The 24,000-nt window shown below is 43.2% G+C and overlaps 2 protein-coding genes across 10 annotated transcripts in view; both read left to right on the top strand.

Annotated features, from left to right (window-relative positions):
* The window catches only part of ldb2b (LIM domain binding 2b), a 35,654-nt gene extending 26,909 nt beyond the window's left edge, over nucleotides 1–8,745 (top strand). Inside the window, exons 6-11 of one of the 9 annotated variants that reach the window (XM_062520560.1) lie at nucleotides 640–763; nucleotides 2,239–2,262; nucleotides 2,363–2,413; nucleotides 2,885–3,009; nucleotides 4,440–4,538; nucleotides 5,551–8,745. In XM_062520560.1, the coding sequence (XP_062376544.1) occupies nucleotides 640–763; nucleotides 2,239–2,262; nucleotides 2,363–2,413; nucleotides 2,885–3,009; nucleotides 4,440–4,538; nucleotides 5,551–5,781 (654 nt within the window). In that variant the 3' untranslated portion in view covers nucleotides 5,782–8,745. Of the gene's footprint in view, nucleotides 1–639; nucleotides 764–2,238; nucleotides 2,263–2,362; nucleotides 2,414–2,884; nucleotides 3,016–4,439; nucleotides 4,539–5,550 lie in introns of all 9 variants that reach the window. The other 8 variants (XM_062520559.1, XM_062520613.1, XM_062520607.1 and 5 more) reach the window with 8 other exon arrangements.
* Nucleotides 8,746–9,986: 1,241 nt separating this feature from the next.
* tapt1b (transmembrane anterior posterior transformation 1b) overlaps nucleotides 9,987–24,000 on the top strand; it is a 23,310-nt gene continuing 9,296 nt past the window's right edge. Inside the window, exons 1-8 of the mRNA XM_062520558.1 lie at nucleotides 9,987–10,191; nucleotides 14,770–14,900; nucleotides 17,656–17,774; nucleotides 20,290–20,452; nucleotides 21,306–21,441; nucleotides 22,900–22,997; nucleotides 23,186–23,255; nucleotides 23,723–23,803. Of these exons, the coding sequence (XP_062376542.1) occupies nucleotides 10,002–10,191; nucleotides 14,770–14,900; nucleotides 17,656–17,774; nucleotides 20,290–20,452; nucleotides 21,306–21,441; nucleotides 22,900–22,997; nucleotides 23,186–23,255; nucleotides 23,723–23,803 (988 nt within the window). The 5' untranslated portion in view covers nucleotides 9,987–10,001. The remainder of the gene's footprint in view (nucleotides 10,192–14,769; nucleotides 14,901–17,655; nucleotides 17,775–20,289; nucleotides 20,453–21,305; nucleotides 21,442–22,899; nucleotides 22,998–23,185; nucleotides 23,256–23,722; nucleotides 23,804–24,000) is intronic.

Below are 24,000 nucleotides of genomic sequence, written 5' to 3'. Positions count from 1 at the left end.
CTGTTCGGGCTTGATTTGAGCAATAAACTCGTGTGTGATCTAACACGAGCCTCCCAAATCAGTGTGGGGTACCCGTGTCTGTTGGACTCCTTTATCTGAGCTCCTGCAGTCTACATGTACTGCATGTAGGCACACACACACACACAGATACACACACACACACGCACACACAGAATAAGAGAAAGTGTGAGACGGCGCAAAATGTGAGGAAGAGAGAGAGAAGGAGAGAAAGAGAGAGGGGGGAGAATAAGAAAGAGAGGGGGGGCAGACAGAGGGAAAGAGAGAGAGAGAGAGACGGGAGAGCTAGAGAGAAAGACAGAGAGAGAGAGAGAGAGTTAATCAGATGCAGATTTGGTCCCTGTGGATTTGGCTCTTCTCGTCTGCTTGGTACAGACAGGGCTGTATTCCCCCTGCTCCAACCTATGGCTTTGTATCTGATGCATGTGCGAGCACATGACCATGTGTCTGTGTATACTGTGGCCACTTCCAGCACTCGCATGTCCTAGCTAGCGTCACACATGTCACACTTGTCACACATATACACACAAGTAAGTGTGTGTGTGTGTGTGTGTGTGTGTACGTGCGCGTGCTGTCAGACACCTAAGTAAAGGCTGTGCCCTGTGTCTTTTTTTTTGGCAGCTGTGTGTAATCCTTGAACCCATGCAAGAGTTGATGTCGCGCCACAAGACGTACAACCTGAGCCCGCGCGACTGCCTGAAGACCTGCCTGTTCCAGAAGTGGCAGCGCATGGTGGCACCCCCAGGTAGGACCGGGCGCCGGGCGCAGACGTGGACGGGTGGACGGGTGGACGGGCGGACGGGCGGACGGGGGTCTGGCTGGGAGGCGGCGGCAGGCATATGTTTGACTTCTCACTGTCGCTCTGTTTATGCAAGAGCTTGGGTGGCCAGCTCAGACAATTCCTCTTGCTCGGAGAGAACACACACAAACTGTCTCTTTCTCACAGACACACACACACACACACACACACACACACACACACACAGAGACACTCTCACAAGCACACGCAAACCCATTTCCGACACACACACACACACACACACACACACACACACACACACACACACACACACACACACACACACACACACATATACACACCCACATCCACACACACACAGACACACACACCCACACACACACACTGCTCTCATCCATGTCTTTCCTGCCATTCTTCTCCTCTTATCTGCACATGGTGAACATCCCTCCTTTCTTTCTCCAAGGGAAGGAAGCAGGCATACACGCCGGAGCTGATAACCCCAGCGCCCGGCTCCGAGAGGGTTAACGCCACTAACCCGCTCTCCTGTTTATTTCAGCCCTGCTCTGTTTCTCTATTCTCTCTTTTAGTTCCTTTCTTTTGAGGTAAACAATACCATTAAGCCTACAGTGGTAAAGCTTGTTTTTGAACGTGGTAAACATATTTCCTATTCGCAATTAACATTTCAAAGACGGCGGGTGTGCATCGTCCAGGGTATAACGGATTTCGGCAGAAACAAATGTGGACTAATTAATTAAGTAGTTGACCTTGAGTGTATTCTGTATATTGTGCTTAAGTTCAAAAGAATACAAAATCATTTCCCCAGGTAGGAGAGGATTAGAAGGTAATTCGGAGTATTGTTATTATTTTCATTTTTTTTCTACCTCTTCAAATAAAAGAAAACATGCTTTATGTTCTTGAGAAGTAAACAAAATGAATAATTTGATTCTGTTACATATTTTGCATTGGTGTAAAGAGTGAATTGTTTTCCATCTGGAGGAATGAACACAGGTTAGAGATACTGGCGCCCCGCAGCAAGATGTGTCTGATAGCGCACCCCCACAACCCCCCTCCCCTCCCTCCCTCCCCCCTCCCCTCTCCTCCCCCTGCCCCCCTCCTTTCCTCCCCCCTCCCCCATCCTCTCCACCCCCACACCTCCTGACTGCCAATGAAATATGCCCCTATTGCACAGCCAAACAATGTCTGCCTGTGCCAGTGTAGAAATGGGGAGGTTGGTAATGGTTATGTCTTATGCCTTCAGCAGGAGAGTTTTGAACATTCTAACAAAAGATTTTGCTCCCACTATTCCGTCTGTGACTATTTAAGGTTCTGAAAAATCTATGTTAAATGGTGAACCCCGATATTCCTTTTGAACGTTCATTTTTACAACATATTCATCACATCGGTGTGACTGCACTTGCAGTTCCCTCTCACAGCTAACACTGCTCTTTGTGTGTTTACAGAGGCGAGGGCAGACACAGAGAGAAGTGAGTGAGAGAAAGACAGAGAGAGAGAAAGAGAGAGTGTTTGTGAGAGACAGAGCGAACAAGATTAAAAAAAAAAAAAAAATCCTTTTTCTTCTCTTAGGTCATCCTCCCAACTTCAAATCAGAAATATTCCCAACAAACCACAAAAAAGGTACTTAGCGTCCATATACTGTACATTCACCCATTCATGTGTTCATCTAACCATCAGTCCATTAGCAACTTCTCCCTTATCCTTTCATCCATCCACACATGTATCTTACACATCTAACCATGCTCATGCTCTCATCAATTTATTAGTTTGATTCAGAATTTCATGACATTTGCATTATTTTCACTCGACACACGTATGTATCCATCCCATCTAACCATGATGCTCTCATCAATTCATTCATTCATACAGTAAATTGTTTTCATTTATAATTTAATTTCAGTGAAATTATTTTCACTCTATACATCCCTTTATCCATCCATCCATCCATCTATCCATCTATCCATCAATTCATCCATCCATTAGTCTGTTTAGCCCTACACTTATTCAGCCTACATCATAGATGTTGGTCTGCTGCCTAATGGAAACCCGATGCCCATCTCTTCTCTCTCTCCCTTGTGATGTGATTGGCAGCTGAGCCAGCCCGACAGACGACGACCAAGAGGCGGAAAAGGAAGAACTCGGCGAGCAGCGCGTCCAGCGGCGTGGGCAACAGCAAGAAGCGCAGTCCGGCCAGCACCTTCAGTCTGTCCACACAGGTACCTGTAAGGAACCCCAGCTTTCTGTCTTCCTACATGTAGGCCAAGCATTTAGTCCAGAAAACACACACACACATCAGCACACACACACACACACACACACACACACATCTGCACGCGCACACACACAACTGCATGCACACACACATCTGCACACACACACACACACACACACACACACACACACACACAATGCTTAAGATGAGACATTGAAGTGTGAAAGGAATGAATTGTTTAGAGGGGAGGGAGGCTGTAGGCATCAGTTTAGTGACACAGCTATTCACACTACAGGGAGCATAGGCCAAGGTGTGTATGTGTGTATGTGTGTACGTGTGTGTGTGTGTGTGTGTGTGTGTGTGTGTGTTTTGTGTATGCATGTGTGTGTGTGTGTTTGCGTGCGTCCGCATATGTGTGAATTGTTGCATTTGTGCATGTGTGTGTTAGAGAGAGAAATAAGGGATAGTTTTCAGAGGTTATTCTCTGATAGGAAGGCTATTCTGTTGACAGTATCAACAGTGCCCCCTACTGATACTTGAGGAAAATTGCAACCTATTCAGTAAGTGACCTTGTAGTGAAATGAAAATATATTTTGATGGTCAAACTGCATCAACATGTAACATGTTTATGCATTTATATTAACCCAGGATAGGTGTTAAAATCGGTGGCAGCACTCAACTTTTAAATGCGGATAAAGAAGCTGGTGTGTTTTAGCTGGTCCTGGTCATCAATCAGAGAAGCTGATTAATCCCATCTGTTGATCACTGAGATATAACAGTATTTTGCTTTAATTCATTTACATGTTTTTATGTGTTATTTTATGTTTTTGAAATGTAAGTGATTGCATTCCAAATGTGAGTCTGATTAAAATATAATTATGATTGTAGAGTTTTCATTCCATCTTAGTTCATATATTAAAAAAACAAGATCATTCTTTTCCTCTTCTTTTGATTAGACTAGTGTTCCGCCTACAACTAATAAACACCTAACTTTGTTTTTCAGTTACATATGAAGAGCATCACATTAAATCATACTTACAGCTCTTATATGGACCAACAAAACATGAACACTTTCATAAAAAAACATAACCAAGAGCAATTTTAAATGTATTATTACATTACAAACAACACAGCCAAATCACATATATTTCTAGCTGCACCACAATCTCATTATACTATTTCTGCCAATTAATTGGAACTCTAAGAACTTTTTATTTCAATGCAACAGGTTTCCATGTAGCTAACCTGGCTTTTAGTATGCATTAGCCATTAACATTACACTAGTAACATAACACTAATTAAAATGTAGCTGCTCCTCCATGTGTCTCTGTTGTATAGTGTCCTGTTAGCTCTAGCATGTAGCCTACATCTCAGTTAGTTAGCGTGTAGCCTGTTAGCTTGTCTGACTCTCTTTCTCTATGTGATTGTAATTAGTGCTCTCCGTCTCTGGTTCCCCCAGCCCAAAGCGGCCGGCGGAGTGACGGGGGGGTTTTCCGCGGCGCGCGGAGGCGGGTGGCCGGAGACGGAGCCGGGGTAGGTGTGACTGACAGGCGGTGCCAAACAACAGATGGCAAGCCCAGGGCCTGCTGCCAGTCAGCACGTGCCATACTAACGACTCAATTACATATGCAAATGAGCTAAATCAGCAGGCATATTGTACCGTAGTTGACGAGTAGACCTAAATGAACTCAAGTAATTAAGTTGTTGGAAATTTACACATTTGTTTTTCTCCTTTTTATTCTGCAATAGAGGGCTTATTTTCAGAGAGTGTAGTGAGTTGTGTGTGTGTGTGTGTGTGTGTGTGTGTGTGTGTCCAGTATGTGTGTGTGTGTGTGAGAGAGAGAGAGAGAGAAAGACAGACAGACAGAGAGTGAGAGAGAGAGTCAGAATGTAGAGCAGAGGAATACTACACCAATAACTACACTGCAGCATAGATGAGTGTCTGCTCTTGACATCTAGGCTGTTCCATACTTCGAGCAAAAATAGACTCTGAGGTACACAGTCACACACACACACACACACACACACACACACACACACACACACACACACACACACACACACACACACAGCTTGCTCACTTAATAATAACACTTCACGCTGTTGCTCACGTCTTTAAGTTGCTTGTAAAGTTAGCTGACATATTCAACAGTTTATCTGCCATGATGGTTATCATTAGGTAGGAGAGACTGCTTTCATTTGATGGAATAATAAGCAGTTCATTCTGTCTCTCTCCTCCCCTGTTTTTCCTTTGCTGTCTCTCTCTCTTTCTCTCTCTCTCTCTCTGTGTGCTATTTTTGTCCCTTCTTTCTTTTCCCTGACATTCTCCCTCTATCCAACACTCTAATCCATACCTCTCTCTATCTGTCTCTTTCTGTTTCTCCTCATTTTTTGTTCCTCATGTCGAACCTCTCCTGCTTGCCTATCCCTGCCAAATTCTTTCCTGCATTCTGCTCCATATCTCCCATCTTTCTCCCTTGTCTCTCCTCCTCCCTTCCTCTCTTCCTCTCCCTCTTTTCCCCTTCCTCCCTCTCTTCCTCTGCAGGATGTGATGGTGGTGGGGGAGCCCACTCTGATGGGTGGTGAGTTTGGGGATGAGGACGAGCGTCTGATCACCCGTCTGGAGAACACGCAGTATGACGCCGCCAACGGCCTTGATGACGAGGAGGACTACACTTCCTCCCCGGCGCTAGGCAACAACGGCCCCTGGAACAGCAAGCCCCCAAACCCCCAGGACAGCAAGACTGACGCCACGGCGACACAGCCAAGCCAGTAGCACAAGCGCACCACCCACACCCCCATCACCACAGAATGGCAAGTCATCATGCAGGTTCTAAACAGGAACCCCAAGGACTCTATTATACAACTCTCTCTGTAGTAACAGCTCAGTAAACAGATACTGTGTCAATACAAATTCTCATAGCATGAAATATAACTGCAAAACAACCTTAGCCAACTGAATTCCTCAGCAATGATGTTCTCCAAGTAACCAAGTCTGGGCCCCAGCTCCAGAAAGAAAGACTGAACTCAATGGGCACTCATTCTGCAGAACTCATTAACAATCACCCGAGGAGTGGAATTTTGCATATGCACTGTATATATACTGGTAGAGTTTGGCGAGCAGAGGAAAAGAAAGAGTTGGACATGAACAACCCCCCCCCCCCCCTCCCCCCTCCCCAGAACTGCGTTTTGAACTGAGTTGAAGATGGATCCAGTCGACCGTCCAGCTATGATAAAGTTGATCGATGGCCCAACTCAAACTGAGCAGGACTCTGTGTGAAAGCCTTCATCAGCGTGAGCGAGCCTGGCCCAGGTGCGGCCCTGATGCAGGACCCACTCAGCCTAGGAAGACGTTGGAGATAATGAGGGTCTTTTTTCTCCTTTTTGAAAGAAAGACAATAGGTTGTCTTGACATGTTGGGATTTTTTTTTAGTAAACAGTGAACACATCAATTTTGTTGTTGTTGTTCTTGTTGTCATTGTTGCTTTTTGTGGCGACGCAGTAAGCTATACTGTCCTTTGTTTTCTCCATCTCCGAGTTAAAGTCATTTTCTATGGCCTCTCAGCCCACACAGATCCCTCCCCATTTTATACATCTGTGTACAGTGTAACATATCAGCTCTGCTTCACACCCACACACATATGTACATAGCATCTGATTCTCTCTGCCTCATTTTTTACACCCATGTACAGCAATTTGTATCTATGTTTTCTTCCATTTATTTGTAGCCACACAGAAGTTGTAAAAAAAAAAAAACTTTGTGAATGTCATATTGTATGGCAACGGTTTGTTAAACAATGTTCCCCCTGGTGACTTATTGTTCATCATCTTTTACACAGACGGTTTGTCTGAAGAAGCATTATCCATTTGTTTCCCTTTGGGGTTTTTTTAGTAAAAAAGGAAAGAAAAATCTCAAGAAATTTATATTTTGGTGTTTTTTTTTTTTAAACATTACATTTCCTCTCGTGAATAACTTGTAAATTATGAAGTCACTCTGAAGACCAAAAAGGCCCGCTCCTTGTGTAGTAAACAACTGGTCATATTTACTGATGTCATTATAAAATAAAAACATTGAGTTTGAACACAGTTCATGAGCAGACTTTGACAGTAGATGTTACATGTTTGTTTTGTTCTTTTTATGGTTAATGTTTTTGATTTGTATTCCCAATCTAAACAACATTCTGGACGATAATACATATACAATTGCAACCAATTTGTAGGGTATAATTTGTAATTAATTTGAATAATATATTAGCTGTTTGTATAATCAAGGAGTTGAAATGGCCATAAATGTCACCTGCTAAAAGCAGGCGTAACATTGCTTGCAGTGTTAGGAATTTATGACCATAATCTATTACAATATAATTCCATTATCATAACAATACTATGCACAAATAAATATCTTAGTAAAACATTCGGTGCTTGTGTTAGATCAGAGCACAAGTCAATAATCCTGTAAAGCTTCTTTAGCCGAGCAAAACAGATAACACCTGAACTTACTAACCACTAAATATAGGGGTTAAGCCCACCCTGGGAATTTTACCTTAAGTATTTCTCCAATCTTTTTCTTACATGGGTGCAAGAGTGTGTGTATGTGTGTTTCTGTGTCTGTGTGTGCGCCTGGGACTGTGTGTGTCTGTGTGTGTGTGTGTGTGTGTGTGTGTGTGTGTGTCTGTCTGTGTGTGTTGGTAAGGTCAGTGCATGTCTGTCTGATCATTTCTGACGTGAGAGCATGTGATTGTAATTACTGGGGATTCCCCCCCCCCTCTTTAAAAAGCATCTGGTTGATTTCTTTTGAAATCTCTGCTCCGGTTAACTCCTGGTGGCTTTATGACCAAACGTTGCCCGGGAGAAAATTGAATTTAGTGTGTGGGGGTGGGGACTTGACTGCTTCCCTTTTGCTGATGTGAGTGTGTGTGTGTGTGTGTGTGTGTGTGTGTCTGTGTGTGTGTGTGTGTGTCTGTGTGTCTGTGTGTCTGTGTGTGTCTGTGTGTGTTATGTTTGAGACAGTTTTTGTGTTGAATGAGGTGATACCCTGAGTTAGTCTCCTTGTGCAAGGTATGCATCCCATATATACGCATGACCTTAACATCTGTGTAGACTGCTGTTATGCTCGTGGTGAGAACCATAAAGTTAGGCTTGGGTGGGATAGCCAAAGTCAAGTCGGGGTCAAACATAAGGGCTGTATGTTGGTGCAAGGGTGCTATGATATCAAAGGGATTTATTTTTACGCGCACACACACACACACTGCAAGGTCCTGTATTGCATGGCAATGTCAATCAGAGCATTTTAGGGCATATAGCCTACTGTATGTCCTAGAACACTTTTCTAATGATTCCAGAATTTTAGTGCTGTTCAGGTTGGGAATATAACATGTTCATTATGTAAATACGATATTAACAGACTCATACACAGGGCAGCTGAATTTAACCTTTGTTTCTCTTATGCAGGATGTGCTGTTCCTTAGTTGTGTTATACAATTCATGTTTGAACATATCTGCTAAAAAATGACCTCAAAGCCCCCCCCCCCCCTCCCTCCACTGTTCATGCACTCATGCATATACCTTGTTTGTATATTTCTGCATTTGTTATGATGCAAAGTACATTTTCAAACATCTGTTATCACGTTATTTTAACCCCAAATGGAATATACCTGCAGATATCTATGTCTGTCAACACTTGTGTGTTTCATGTATGCTTTGCTCTTATTTGTGCTAATAAACTGTGTTTAGTTGACAATTGGTTTTGATTCTGTGGTGACTAGTATTTGAAGGAGTGCATTTATCATTTGGACTTTTGAGCTTTGACTGTTTATAGTGTTTCACCATAAGCAAATCCTACCGTATGAGTTTGTTTTGAGAGAGATTTGTCATCCGACTTGGCTGAGGGAGCGATTGCCATCCAGATTGCTATACTCACATCATGTGCCAGAGCCCTATACGGCTCTGTCATGTACTGTAGCAGGCTGCCCTCTAGTGAGAAATATTCTGTATTACAGCTGGTTGCCTCTGAGGGAAAATAGACACTCTAGGCCTCAAAACCTTTTGACATTGCTCACTATGTCTCACTAGTAGCTACAGGGTTCCCACGGGTCATGGAATTTCTGGAATATTGTGGAATTTTGAAAAGTCTAGGCTATATTCCAGGTTATGGTAAGTCAGGGAATTTTCTCATTTGTGTGGCAAAGTCATGGAATATCAGGGAATTTTGTTGTAGCCTAGTAGTTTAAATTGTACTTGACAAAACACATTAATACAAAAATAGCTTCCTGTGCATTTGTAAATTTGTGCATATCTAGATTTTAGCGTTTCAGCTTTCTTGAGTAGCCCTGCGGCTGCTTTGAGTTTGAGATCATTGGTCACCATGGAAATTCGTTCTCAGGTAAAGTCAGGAAAAGTCATGGAATTTTACATTTCACAATCACGATCTCTCTCTCTCTCTCTCTCTCTCTCTCTCTGATTACTCTGATATCTAAGGACAAGATTGGTTCAGGATGCGAGCTGAGAATGGAGGAACTACAGTAGCCTAATTCATATTTTTCCCAGTCATGAAATGTGAATTTGCATCATGACAGTGAATTTCATAGTTTCTAGGTTTCCTGACATCTTATTAGCAGAGACTGAGTAGGCCTACTGTACCTGTACTCAAAACCATGTGACTCAGATTATAGCTCTGTGTGTGTGTGTGTGTGTGTGTGTGTGTGTGTGTGTGTGTGTGTGTGCAGGCCTAATCAATGTGTGTTCCCTTCACAAAAAAGATAAAGAAAAAGAGCTATATATTAAGAAAAAGGAAAACATAAAACATAAGCACAACATAGCCTACTTAACCAAGATGTTCTCTGAATTTAAATCGCTTAATGTTATTTTGTTATGTAACAGAGGTAGGACGACCCTATGGGCTTTGCATTGTGGTAAATGTAGTCCCAGCTGATGAGGTTCCCAGTGACGTTTGGGTATGTTGTGTCTGTCGGCTGATTTCGATGCGAACGAGTGAAGATGGCGGACTCGGTAGCGGCTGGCGTTGGGGAGGAAAAAGAAACCGAGAATGAGGATAAGGAGAGGGAGAAAAGGGCCTCTAACAACACCAACCGGTCCGAAAAGAGTGGTGGCCCCTCCGAAGTGACAGAGACCTTGGGATTCTATGAAAGAAACGCCAATAAGAAGGACAAGAAGCGTAATCTCTCTGGTGAGGGCAATCTGCGTCCACCAAAACGTCAGCTAGCTATCGCTATCAGTTAGCTAGACTCTGCACTACTACTGAGCTGTCACAACATAGTTGCTAGCAAATATTCTATGCTAGCCTGAAATAACAAACTGGCTACTTAAATATGGTAGTGTGGCATAAGCTTAAATGTTATGCATGATGTATTTGAGTGTTTCTCCTCAGTTAAGTTAGCCTAATCATGTGGCAGATTGCATAACAGGATCGAACGTTAAAGTAGACCAGTGTGTTTGTTGTCAAGCTACTAGCTAGCATAACTAGCTTAACCATAACCAAAAATGAATTACGTCGAATGTGGCTAGTTTACATGCCAATGAATTATGCTTTAGTTAGCTGTAAACTGTGTTAGATAACTAGATCAGTAATTATAGTGCGTCATTAATTAACTTTCATCCAGCTGTGGATATCAACATGCAGTATCTGTCTTACGTGGATGTGAGGCAGGCAGACAGCTGTTCATGAAACCGCCTGCCTCTCCAGAAATAACAACATTAGCACGATCGTAATGTCATTTGCTTAGACTATCCTCTGCACATACCTTTAGAAACGTTGTTATTATTTTTACCTCAATATTTCGTGGACTCTGAACATGTCAACGATTTTCGGAGTTTATTTCTCCCTCATTCCTTTCTGTAAGGTATGTTGTATTAAATCGAGCTGTAGTAGCAAACACTTTAACAACAGGCTCTAACTTTTCCCCGAAAGCATAACTTATAATGTATGCCAGCCAACACTAGCTATCGTTGACGAGCTTGCTACAGTACTGACAGAGCAACTATGGCAGGGTCATTTGAGGTAACGCATGAAGTCAAAGCCAACCAGACCCACAACTTCTAGTACTAGGTGGTTGTTTTAACAGATTATGCTAAAATAGCAATAGGATAGTCTGTCACAATAACGTTGCACTGACTTTGTCATCTGGGATGCTCTGGAAAGTGTAAAAAAAAGTGTCATTTTTCATTATTTTGATAACACTGTCATTAGTTTGTTAACGTTAATTTACATGCTGAAATTACCACCACCATCGTGGTATGGCGTAATGTTATGCATTTGGCACAGTAAGCTAGTGACACTAGTTACATTTCTTAACCATTCTCTAGTTGCTCTCAGTAGTTTATCATGATGACTGATTGTCCTAATGGAGGTAGGTTATTTTTAGGTTTGAAATTGGCCTATTGAGAATCAATTGGAACAACAAAATGTTCCCTTTACAGTGGGTCTGTAGTCCCCCCCCCCCTTGTGCAGACATTATGTAGGTTACTGAGTGGTTGCAACAGGAAAGAGGAGTGGCAGAGTTCTGCTGTGTGTGGTTGACACTCACCTAGGTTAAAGGTTCACTTAAGGACACACTTGTAACCAGTTTGTAGAGGGTGTGGGTGTATGTTTTAATGCAGCAGCAAGGAGTTAGAGATATTGATACTAAAACATCTACTGGAAAAAAAGACGACAAACACCAACAACATAGTTGGCATTGATAAAATAGCCTTGCTAGCATGGCAACTCATGCCTTTGGCTGATACAGTAAGCAAATAATACCATGCTGTAATTAACTTTCACTGGACCGCAGCATGCACAGAACTGCATGGTGCATAACTTGCGCAGAAAACGGCATAGCCTAGTGCATAGCCTAGACGGCTAGTTGGAATGATAGCTGCATTCGTCTGTCCTCTGAATGACCTTATGCCATGAAAAACATATTTATTTTTTTTTTTTTAAATTGATGCACAGCGTCTCTTTGAGCATTCCAATGAGTGGACGAAACTCAAGCCCCTCAATGGCCTCAGTGTTAGGCATATGCACTCTATTTGTTCCTGCTTGTCAGATTGCTTGTAAACAGTTGATGTGGAATTCAAACAATGCATTTATTACTGGCCAAACTTTTCTTCATGCCTAATGGGGCAGCCGTGGTGTACTGGTTAGCGCATCGGGCTTGTAACCGGAGGGTTGCCGGTTCGATCCCCGACCAGTCCACCACGGCTGAAGTGCCCTTGAGCAAGGCACCTAACCCCTCACTGCTCCCCGAGCGCCGCTGGTTGGGCAGGCAGCTCACTGCTCTGGGTTGTGTGATTCACCTCACTGTGTGTTCACTGTGTGCTGTGTGTTCACTAATTCGGTTAAATTGGGTTAAATGCAGAGAACTGAATTTCCCTCACGGGATCAAAAAAGTATATATTCTATTCTATTCTATTCTAATGCGTTTTGTGTGTTTCATTTAAAGTGATAGGCTACAACCTTCTTTTTTTTGTATTGTAGTTTATTAAACGGGTTGCTAAATCATCTGTTGTTTAGAGTAGCAGGTATGTTTTGCACTATTCTTGATGCCAAGGCTGTGCTGTTCATTCTCTCTGTCCAAACTCAAGTGGCGCCGGATGAGAGAATGGACTTTTGATGCATCTATTATTGCTCCAGTTTCCTGTAGTGTAGGGTCTCCATGCTACACACCCGAAACAGGGTGCAGAGGACACGATGCAGCCACCCAAACTCTGCCTGTAAGCGATTGGTTAGCCTACTTGATAACGATTCATTAGCAAAAGGGAAACAATTCAAATAGTTTGTTGTGTTGTTCCTAGGAATTGTGTCATACGGCCCAGTAGGCTAAGTGGTGTAATAGGCTTACTACATTGTTACTGTTACTGCAAGTTTTGCTTAGTATTTAGCCGTATGACCCAAAGATATTTTGCTTTGATAACAAAAATGATAGCTCTCTTTGTTTCTGCACTTTGGAGAGTTCTTAGAGTAGTAAAACACTGTATTCTGTTTTGCAGATAATTGTCTTCAGTTTGTGTGCAAAACAAGTGAGAATTAACTAAAGAAAAGGTAGTACCTCACTCCTGAGAGTGCAGGTGAACTGTAGCCCAGAGGTCACATGTGTGGGAATGAAGGGTTACAGCATTGCGACTTCTGAAACTAATCCACATTTTTAAAGAGGCCTAGTCTCCAGGCTGTGCTCTCTGTGAGGCATAGTGATGAAGTCACGCGGGTTCATTCACGTTGAAGCTATGGATTAGTTTTGAAATGTCAAATGTCAGTGTGACACAACTGGTGCAGAATTAGTAGCACGGATTGGGCCTGTTACGTGAGCAAACTTTTCTCATTTGTTTCTAGCAGGTTGCATCTTTATCTTGAAGATATCAGTGTGAAGCTGAGTGAGAATTTATGTGTCAAGGAAATGGCCGTGGGAATTTATTAAGGTCTATAAACCGATCTTGTGAATGGTATTGTAGGTCTCATAAGTGTCTTGGGAAGATTTTGTTTCACCTGGGGGATTGTTGGTGATCCGAGTACATGAAGATGATCATATTGGAGTCGAGCAGTGCCTGATGGGTCGTAGGTTGAGTGTGTGCACAGGGTTGGCAGAGCTGTCTCCTGCAAATTTGTGCTGACTGTCACACAGACACATGTGTGGTGTGACAGATCTGTCTCGAGTACGTCAAAGAGCAAAGAGCTTTCCAGAAACATTATGCCATATCTATCTTCCTGACCTCTTGTTTTCATCTGATGCAGCTGACTGACCCCAGTGTCTTCCCCTCCTCTGAAGTGTGTGTGTGTGTGTGTGTGTGTGTGTGTGTGTGTGTGGGGCTGCAGCAGTAGGGGTACATCTGTACATGTAATCGACAGAAGTGGCACAGCTCAGATTACCCCATTAGCGTGCACAATAGTGTTTATAAATATCATCATTGTGCAAAAGCAATGTTATGATTCTCACACAGTCTTAGTTGTGGCTGTGTAGCCGCATGGTGTGCACATGTGTGCTGCTGCTGCTGCTGCTGCTGCTGCTGCTGGTGCTGGTGTCTCCATGTGGTTTTGTTTGTCGCCCTGAGGCCAAGTTTGTGTCCCAAACTACTGGCCTTTTTTTTTTTTTTTAATAGACGAGGACAGAGGAAGCACACGAAAGCAGAACAGTACAGGACAGACCGGGCTAGTTCCCCTCAATCTCACCGCTTGGGAAGCGCATTGGCTAAAAAGGAACAAAAAAAGAAAAGAAAAATCCCGAGCAGAAGCGTGTGTCCTCCTGCCCAATGAAAAGCAGATCCATAGGAGGGTCCTGCCCGGGGGCCTGGAGGCTCCTGCTCTTTTCAGCGCGTTTGCCTCCTGCAGCAGCAGCACAGATCATTCTGTCCCGCAAAAAAAGACCAGAATGTACAGAATGCTATGCCTCTGTGTGTATGGCTGCTTGAATGTGGGTGTATGTGTATGGCTGTATGGCTGTATGACTGTGGGCGTGTGTGTGTGTATGTTTGGGGGTGGGGTGGGTGAGAATTGCTCCACCCATGCACACGTTTGTGTGTGTGTATATGTGTCTATTTGTGTGTGTGTGTGTGTGTGTGTGTGTGTGTGTGTGGGAGGGAGGGAGGGAGGGAGAGTGAGTGAGTGCACAGAGTTGTGTGTATGAGGGAGGCGGCTAGAGAAAGAGTGAAATGGCATAATATGTGCATGTAAAGAATAGGAGCCGTGGAAAAGCCCATTGTCTTCTTGCAACGATGCATTGTGTGTTTGTTTGTGTGTGGTTGTTGACTGTCTTCTTGTTGGTTTCGAATGCAGATCTTTCCCTGGTGCGCTTCATCAGTGCTGAGCTGACCAGAGGCTACTTTCTGGAACACAATGAGGCCAAATACACAGAGCGCAGGGAGAGGGTCTATACCTGCCTACGCATCCCCAAAGAGCTGGAAAAGGTTGGTGCTACACTAAGCTACTATGCTACAACGCCACTATGCTACCACACTACTATGCTACGCATTCCTGGGGTGCATTCCAAGTACATGGTTTAGTGACAGACCTGAGTAAGTTAACTCAGGTAAGTGAGTGTAAGTGGTAAACCTCCTAATAGAAGAGCTATATGGCTTCATTCTCCTAACAAATCAATGTCATAGGGCTCTTGTTGTAGGAGATTTATCTCTTATTCTTTAGTCTGTAGGTTTATCACTAGACCACGTAATTGGAATACCTCCCTGGTCAGCCTGGGCCAACATCCACACAGATCAGAGGAGATTTGGACATAACACTTGGATTAAACTGTCATTATTTGGTCCTATGAGTCAGAAGTCAATGATAAAGTAAACTTGAAAAAAAAAAATGAAATTTAGCTTGTCAATAGGTTATGTTTTTACTAATGACCAATAAATAAACAGTGTAGTAGGGCCACCAATAGAAATCCAGGCCAAACTTCCTGTGTTTACATTGGCAAGTCATAATAAATCAAATGGTGTGAACTTGCAGTTCCACGTGCATAAGCTTAAATCTGACGGTATGTATCCACTCTATGGAACAGCCTCTAGTGGATTGAAAGAACAAGCAGTTCCTGAGGAGCACAGTTTACTTGCAATATGTCATCTGTCACCTTTGTGTCATCACCTTACAATGGACCCTAACTAGCTGTTGCAATTCATTTTCTTTATGTAAAGGTATGCGTTTTATTAGTTAAAGAAAAGGAATTATATGAATATATGAAGTATGACTTTGGCTGTGTTTGTTGTGGGGGATTCATTAACTAGTGAACTAACTAAAATCACTAATCTGTGCTGTAGGCAGCAGTCAAATAGTTGTGAACAAAATGGCTAAAGGCTAAACAGACTAGTCAATCGTGTGTGAAAGAACTTCACTGAAAAAGAGGCCTGTTCTTCAGTGACATATAAGTTGTGTGTACTGTAGCTGTGCTAATGTCCACTAAAACTACAGTATGTATGCTATGGATAACATCTAAAGATGAAACATATAAGTTGTGTACAGCTGTGCTAATGTATACTAAGAATATGTATACTATGCGTAATCATCTAAAGATGAAACACTCATTGCTAATAGCTAGCATTAGCAATAACGTTAGCACCAACACTGTTCAGCTAGTCGACTGGTCGATAACTATTAAGAGATAGAACGGACAACTTGTAAAAATCAATAATGTGAAACCCCTATTACTGTATATTGCTCCATGGCCTTCAGATGCAACCTTACACTGCATTCACAGCTCCAGTGCCTTCTCTTTGTAGTATACTTATCTTTTTTGTCTCTCTTTCGTCTTTTTACATCTCATTGGAAGGTATTCTTTTTTGCCATCAGACATCAGGCACTAGTCTATGCATCATACATACTGAAGTTTCTCTTTTGTGTGCTGTAGTTTTTCATTCACTAGAGGGAGACAAAGACAAGCAAATCAGGGTTTTCCTGTGGTTTGCAGAGGGCTTGGGTGCCTTTTGAAAGAGCATGTTTATATATGCTGTCAGCAGGGCCAGAGAATGCATGTATCTATCATGCAGAATTCACACAAACTCTTATCGATTGGCAGGTCATATTTATCTTAATACCATAGCTTTGATAAGACCAAGGGCTCACTTGCTTTGCTCTTGCACATTGTCTGTGCACATTCACTGTTTACTGTTTGCATGTTCACTTTGATCTACCACCTAAATATCTTTGTATGTTCATTTGGCTTGAGTTCTGCAGACACACTTACTGTACAGTAGGTGCACGTAAGACATTTTAATGTGGGGAAGACACATTCATGAAATAGCATGATAGTGAAGTAAGCAAACAAGTGACCGTCACTTCAGTCTACATTACTTGCCATGCAAAAAGCACACATTTTGGTGGTCTGGTTTGTTAAATCAATTAAAAGTTTATACTGTGAAGACCAAAAAAAAAAAAATCTCAGAATTTGTAAACTTAGTAAAAACCAAGTACCTACTCTTTGCTTGGCAAAGGCAAATTGAGTTGGGTGTCCCATTGTCACAAGCAAAGGCTCATAGATTGCTGAGGTGATGAGGTCACAAGTCAGCAACCAGAGGTCACATCCAGCCAATCAGGTTAGAGCCTGATTGCCTGAGTCATGCATGGGTGAGCTGGCATTTCCTCAGAGGAGCACTCATCCTCCACGCGCTCTCCAAAGGCAAGCCACCCTCCCCCAAGTCCCACGGCTCCCAGGCCCCACTGAAAGAGCTCTGGAGTGGGGGGACCCAGGCCCGGGAAACGGGCCTCTGGAGGAATGGGGCGAGACGCTCTGCTACGAGTCTTTCCAAAGGTACTGGTTGAGTAGGAGCAGGCTGAGGGCTAGTTGGTTTAAGCTTCTTAAGGGCTGGGAGTTAGCACAAAGCAACACTGGTGGCATGGTAGTGTTATGTTGCATGTGGAATTTGGCCTGCTTATGTGAACATAGGTAGTTATGGCGCTGATGTTGTTCATACGTTCTGGAAATTTGTTGAATTTTCTTGATTCTTCAAGTTTCATTATTTAGCACACAGGGTGAGGAGACTCTTTTAATGATTAATACTTTAATAATTTTTAACCTTTGTCCTGTCTTTCTCTCTCTTCCTCTTTCTGTCTCTCTCTGCCACTTTCTGTCTCTTCCTGTTTCTCTCTCTCTCTCCCTCTCTCTCTCTCTCTCTCTCTCTCTGTGTCGCTCTCTCTCTCTCTCTCTCCCTCTGTGTGCCGGTGCAGCTGATGACGTTTGGCTTCTTCCTGTGTCTGGATGCGTTCTTGTACGTGTTCACTCTGCTGCCTCTCAGAGTGCTGCTGGCCCTCATCCGGCTGCTCACACTGCCCTGCTGTGGACTCAGGTGAGACCATGTGCTCCCACACACTCTTGCGTCTTTCTCACACACACGCACACACGCACACGTGCCATACAGTTATGCTCACCTCTCCTCACCTCACACACATGTACACACACACACACACACACACACACACACACACACACACACATGCACCCCTTACACCCCTATACCTGACACATGCACGCGATACACAGTCTGGCACACTTAGCACCCCATGTATTGCTCTATGCTGATTGCTGACACACATAGTGTAAGAGCTTAACTAGCTCTCTGTGAAGCAGAATTGGTGTCTAACATGACTCGATAGACTTAACCCAACTCTGCCTCTGCCTCTCAAATCTTACTAAGCTCTGTTTTTGGCCTTGATAAGATCCAGTAATTGGGTTACATTTCACTGTGTGTGTGTGTGTGTGTGTGTGTGTGTGTGTGTGTGTGTGTGTGTGTGTGTGTGTGTGTGTGTGTGTGTGTGTGTGTGTGTGTGTGTGTGTGTGTGTGTGTGTGTGTGTGTGTGTGTGTGTGTGTGTGTGTGTGTGTGTGTGTGTGTGTGTGTGTGTGTGTGTGTGTGTGTGTATCTCTGCAGGGCTAATATATGCCCCTACTGCAAAAAAAGCAGGTACTGTAAACATGCTCAGGAGCCGTTCTGCCAAGGAGCGCTTTCTCTTAACGAAGGCTCACGCTCGTTCCATGCACCACCCTGCTTGGGATTGGCTGCCATCACCCCGACCATTTGTGTAAACACGCACACACACACACACACACACACACACACACACAAATGTTCTGCAGGCACCACTGCTTTTTGGCTAGCAGAAGCTTCATGCTAACATAGAGAAATCAGCGATCTGAAGCCCCTCTGTAGCACACTACTACAAAGGCAGGCTCGCATGCACAACACACACAGCACACACACACACACACACACACACACACACACACACACACACACACACACACACACACTCACCCTTATGATTGCAGCTGTTTGCTATTCTTACGCTGTCATGTACTTATGTGAAAGTCACAGTGTTCCTCCGGTGCTCTAGCATAGCCAGACTCAAACTCTTATCAGAATTCAAGTCTGGTATCATGCCATTCGAACTTGATTATGGAGCGTGTTTCAACCGATACAGGAAAACAAATGCCTCAGCGCGCGATCGGGTAGAGCTATCGAATCAGAGCAACGAGAATATGTGAGATCCACAAGGAGAATGGTAAAAACCTCCTTCTTCTCGACCAATATCATATCTCACTTCTCTAGCCGCAGCCACTGCAACTCAAGCGAGCGCAGGGTTGTAGTGGATGACTGCATAGCTGTTGCTCATCTGTTCATCCTAGTATAACACTCGCCTAAAAGAACATCTCTGGTTTGGGCGTAGAGACTCCAGACTGAATTCCCTCTGACATCTGAATTTCCTCTGGCATCTGACTCTGTTGGATTTGGAAATGAGACTGTCAGTTTTGTTAAAGTAAACTTTATTGCCATTCATCAAATAGTGCACTGCAAAAGGAAATTGCATTTCTCCGAGCTCAATGTGCAATGCTAAATATTAAACAAAATAATAATAATAAATGCACAAACAAAAATTGATAAATAAATAAATAAATAAGTAAAATAAAATAGTCAAAACAAAAAAATAGTAAAATAGTCAAAACATAAGTAGTCATAATAGATTGATAGAGACACACTTAAAGCCATAGAAAATAGTGCTCATGTCATTCACTAGTTGGCATTGTGTGCCTGAATGTGTCTGCACTATCTGGCCATGTGTGGAGATTCACCAGTAGATGGCGCTGTTGTCCTGATGTTTGGTGTGCTGCTGCTGCACACTCTGCCAAAGGTCACCCAGGTGGCAGAAAACATTACAGCTGATCCCAGCTCAGCAATTTGATTTGCGCTCCAGTGACAGATTGGCAGCTAAGCTCTTAGCAGGATCGCGTGAGAGAGTATGTGATGGAAGTGTGGGTGGATGTGTATGATGTTAATGATGCCTTTCTGGCTCCGTAGTCTTCTGTTGTAAACAAACAGCCAGGCCCAATTTGAAGCTTTAAGGACACTATAGACTATAGACTCACACACCTTGTGAAAATAACACTTGTAAGGTGCACTAGAGATATTGAGTGTCTGAAAGAGTTGTGTTACCTGTCTGGCAATGGTAATTAAACTATAATGAAATGCTCACACTTATGGGTGCCCCACATGTAAAGGCGTTTTGCATGGTGTCTAAACTAATCTGGCTAATATTCACAGTGCAGTCGATATCGTAGTCTGTTAGCGCTTTAATAGATTGGCATTGTGTCTAAATCGTTTTGAATGAGAAGCTCCATACATAACTCCATGCATTACTTGTCAAATTGATTTTTATGTTGCACAGATGGCTCTTTAAATTGGTATGGGTGTAACAACAGAGATAGTGATGTTCAACAGGACTGACAGCATATCACAAATTAACTTGTACATTCTGTGTGTGTCTCTCTCTCTCTCTGCGTGCGTGTGTGTGTGTGTGCGCGTACCCAGTGGGTCCCGTATCCTGCAGCCGGCGCAGGTGTGTGACGTGCTGAAGGGTTTCATCATGGTGCTGTGCTACTCCATGATGCACTATGTGGACTACTCCATGATGTACCACATGATCCGGGGCCAGTCCGTCATCAAGCTCTACATCATCTACAACATGCTGGAGGTACAGTACGCACAGCATCACTCGCAAGCACCTACAGTGTTTAAGCACATTGAAGTGTAGGAGAATTATCCAATGGTTTAACTGTATATTAATTTCATTTGGAGTGAATGAGCAATGGGTTTCGCTAAGCGCTTACATCAGGCTCTGCGGTATAAGCACATTGAAGTTTAAGAGAATTATTCAACGGTTTGACAACATGTATGTTGTAGTCATCAAAAGGTTACAATACATCATTATCAATTCATCATTCACGGTGGCTATCTTGTCATATGATATCAAGTTAATTTAAAGGTCCATAACTCTTCTTAAGTGTGATGTCAGTATAACTCTGAGGCAGTAGCTCTGTAGGAGGAACTGGGCCGTTTGGGTCAGGGTGACCCAGCTCTGGGCGGAGCCAAAATACAGGGTGTTCACATCCTGATGGGTCTCTTTTAAGAGTAGTGTGTGTACTGGCATGGTTATGTAGGCTGCCCTCGTAGGTGGGGGAGTGTGTAGTGTCTGGGAAATGAAATGACTTCATATCTGTGCCTGAATTAAAAGGTGTTGTCACTCTCTGCGGATTCAGTTGCAACCGGTTCAACTCGAATCATCAGAAGAAGTTACTGATGAATTGATTCAGTGTTTTGAGAGGCCAGTCCTACGGTCATAGGGAGAGATGGAAACAGCAGCACCATGTGGTAGCATTGGGAACAGCACATATGTTCATTGTGACCAATAGCGGAGAAATATATCTATATCTGGGGACAGGCATCTGTAAGAGGAATTCCTGTGATTCTATTGCATCTGTACTGTCTTTCAATGCTATACTTAATGTCTCTCTCACTCTCTCTCTCTCTCTCTCTCTCTCTCTCAGGTGGCAGACCGCTTGTTCTCCTCCTTTGGCCAGGACATCCTAGATGCCCTGTACTGGACGGCCACCGAGCCCAAGGAGAGGAAGAGGGCACATATTGGCGTCATCCCTCACTTCCTGATGGCGGTACTCTATGTGTGTATCCTTTTCTGAAAGAAAGCATAAATACTCATAGCTCGTATGGAACTATAACATGTCAGCATAATAAGTCCTCCGTAAATCCCTTGAAATCACTAATTGAGGCATTTGTATAGATTATCTTTAAGGGCCTCTAATGTATAGGGACTGGTAGCTCTGAGGAGTGCTTATTAGAACTAAAGAACATTTAGATTTTGGAAAAACCTTGGTGAGCAGTGATACATTTCTCATACTGCATTTTAGTTTGTGTACACCATAGACCAGGGGTTCTTAACCTTTCTGACCTCGAGGCCCAATTTTTAAAGTACAAAGTGGCCCGGGGCCCATTCAATATTACCCCCCCCCCCCCCCCCCCCCCCACATGTACACACACAATGCCGTATAGAATTATTTTAATTTAAATTATAATAATGACCAAGTATTTTTTTGTTGTAGAAAATAAATTTGTTAAGAAATACGGTTAATATGATGCTGTTTAATTCATTTATAAATGGTGCACTGTCACTTTAAGACTCTTGCCCGCTCCATTCAGTGGCTGCAGTGCCCTCTCACAGTAGATTGCTCAGGAGTGGAACTATGTTGTCTTCGCGTTTTTCGTTTCTTATAAAAAGGAGATATCAGTTATCAACAATGACGAGCCAGCTGGGGCTTTCTCTCCTTTTCATGCGCGCTCAAACGCGTTCCCAATTAGCTACGTTATGAGTAACGTTATGAGTAACATAATTAGATTTGCTGCAATAGAGATTTCAAACATCTCTATGCATCATCTCTATGTATCAAGGATCTCTATACATGCTGTTTTGATATTGACATTGTAAATGTAAACGTTCTCTAAGAAGAGTGCAATGCAGTTTGCAGTAATGTCAAGCACAACGTCGTTGCTGAAAAAAAATAAATAAATAGCGAATAGCCAATGATAACCTAAGTGCGTTGCGGATCTATGATAAACTAATGCATGCTCGGCGGGCCGAATTAAAGTGCGTGGCGGGGCGCAGTTGGTTTGGACACCCCTGAAGGCAGTCCCGCGGCCCTTGCGGCCCACAGATGCAAAACTGAAAGTTTGCTGCGGCCCTCGGTGGGTTGCTGGCGGCCCAGGTTTGGGCCGCGGCCCTATGGTTAAGAATCACTGCCATAGACTGTATATATGGAACTTCATGTCTATGGTGCACACATGGCAAATTAGTTCATATGTGGTAAAGGCATCAGGGGTCAGATATGTTGATATGGTGTAAAGATGCGGCAGGGATGTAAGTAGAGGTTCCAGGTCCTCTGAGAACAGTGTGTGCGCGTGTGCGCGTTTGTGCGTGTGCGTCCGTGTGCGTCCGTGTGCGTGTGTGTGTGTGTGTGTGTGTGTGTGTGTGTGTGTGTGTGTGTGTGTGTGTGTGTGTGTGTGTGTGTGTGTGTGTGTGTGTGAAATGTGATCTGGGATTGTTTGTTTTTCCTGAGCGTGTGTCCTCAGTCCTGCATGCCATCCTCATCATGGTGCAGGCCACCACCCTCAACGTGGCCTTCAACTCCCACAACAAGTCCCTGCTCACCATCATGATGTCCAACAACGTGAGTGCAGACGCACACACACACACACACACACACACACACGCATCATTATTTTCACTGATGAAAAGACTCTCAATAGTTGTGGTCGAAGGTTATTTTTCTCTTGCAAAATATTTAGTTAAAAAATCTCATGGTTGTGATTTGAAATGTTTGCCTTTATAAATGTGTGTGTGTGTGTTTGTGTGCAGTTTGTAGAGATAAAAGGGAGTGTGTTCAAGAAGTTTGAGAAGAACAACCTGTTCCAGATGTCAAATAGCGGTGAGACACACACACACACACACACACACACACACACACACACACACACACACACACACACACACACACATGAAGCACAGATGTCAAGTACAGATGGAGTTAGGGAGTATTGTGTGAATCTCATCTACACTCTTAGTCCTTTTGATGTGGAAATGAGGTTTCATCAGTACGATAAAAACTCCAATAATAAACACTCCTCTGTCTTTATTAATTCATTTGTCAAGCACGGGTTCATTCATTTATTCACAAGCATAACAATCTGTTGAACACAGGAAAATAGGCCATAGTTTTTATTTAGTGAATATAACATGACCTACTGTATATTTGATGCTTACAAGCTATACTGAACTCTCATTTAAGTTTGATGCTATTGTCTCTATTCAGTTTTTTTTGCCTAATAATCACTCAATTAGTGATCAATGCCACGCTCATAGATAAAGTATTTTTTCTTGTTTATTTATTTGTAGACATCAAGGAAAGATTTACCAACTACGTCCTGTTGTTGATCGTGTGTCTACGGAACATGGAGCAGTTCTCATGGAACCCAGGTGATTAGCCTGTTCAAAGAGCCAGTTTAGGTGTGATTGTTTAGTCAGTCTGTATCTCAGCTCGATGATGTCAGTCTTTCTGTCCTGCAAGAAGGGTTCCAACTTTTGTTGTATTGTAAACTGTTTAAGTTAAAACACTTCTTTTTTCATTGAAATGTTTAAGCAGGTGTCAACATCTTGGCAAAACATATGCAAAA

Source organism: Sardina pilchardus, chromosome 2 (genome assembly GCF_963854185.1).
Source record: "Sardina pilchardus chromosome 2, fSarPil1.1, whole genome shotgun sequence".
Lineage (NCBI taxonomy): Eukaryota > Metazoa > Chordata > Actinopteri > Clupeiformes > Clupeidae > Sardina > Sardina pilchardus.
This window is presented reverse-complemented; position numbering and strand designations above follow the sequence as displayed.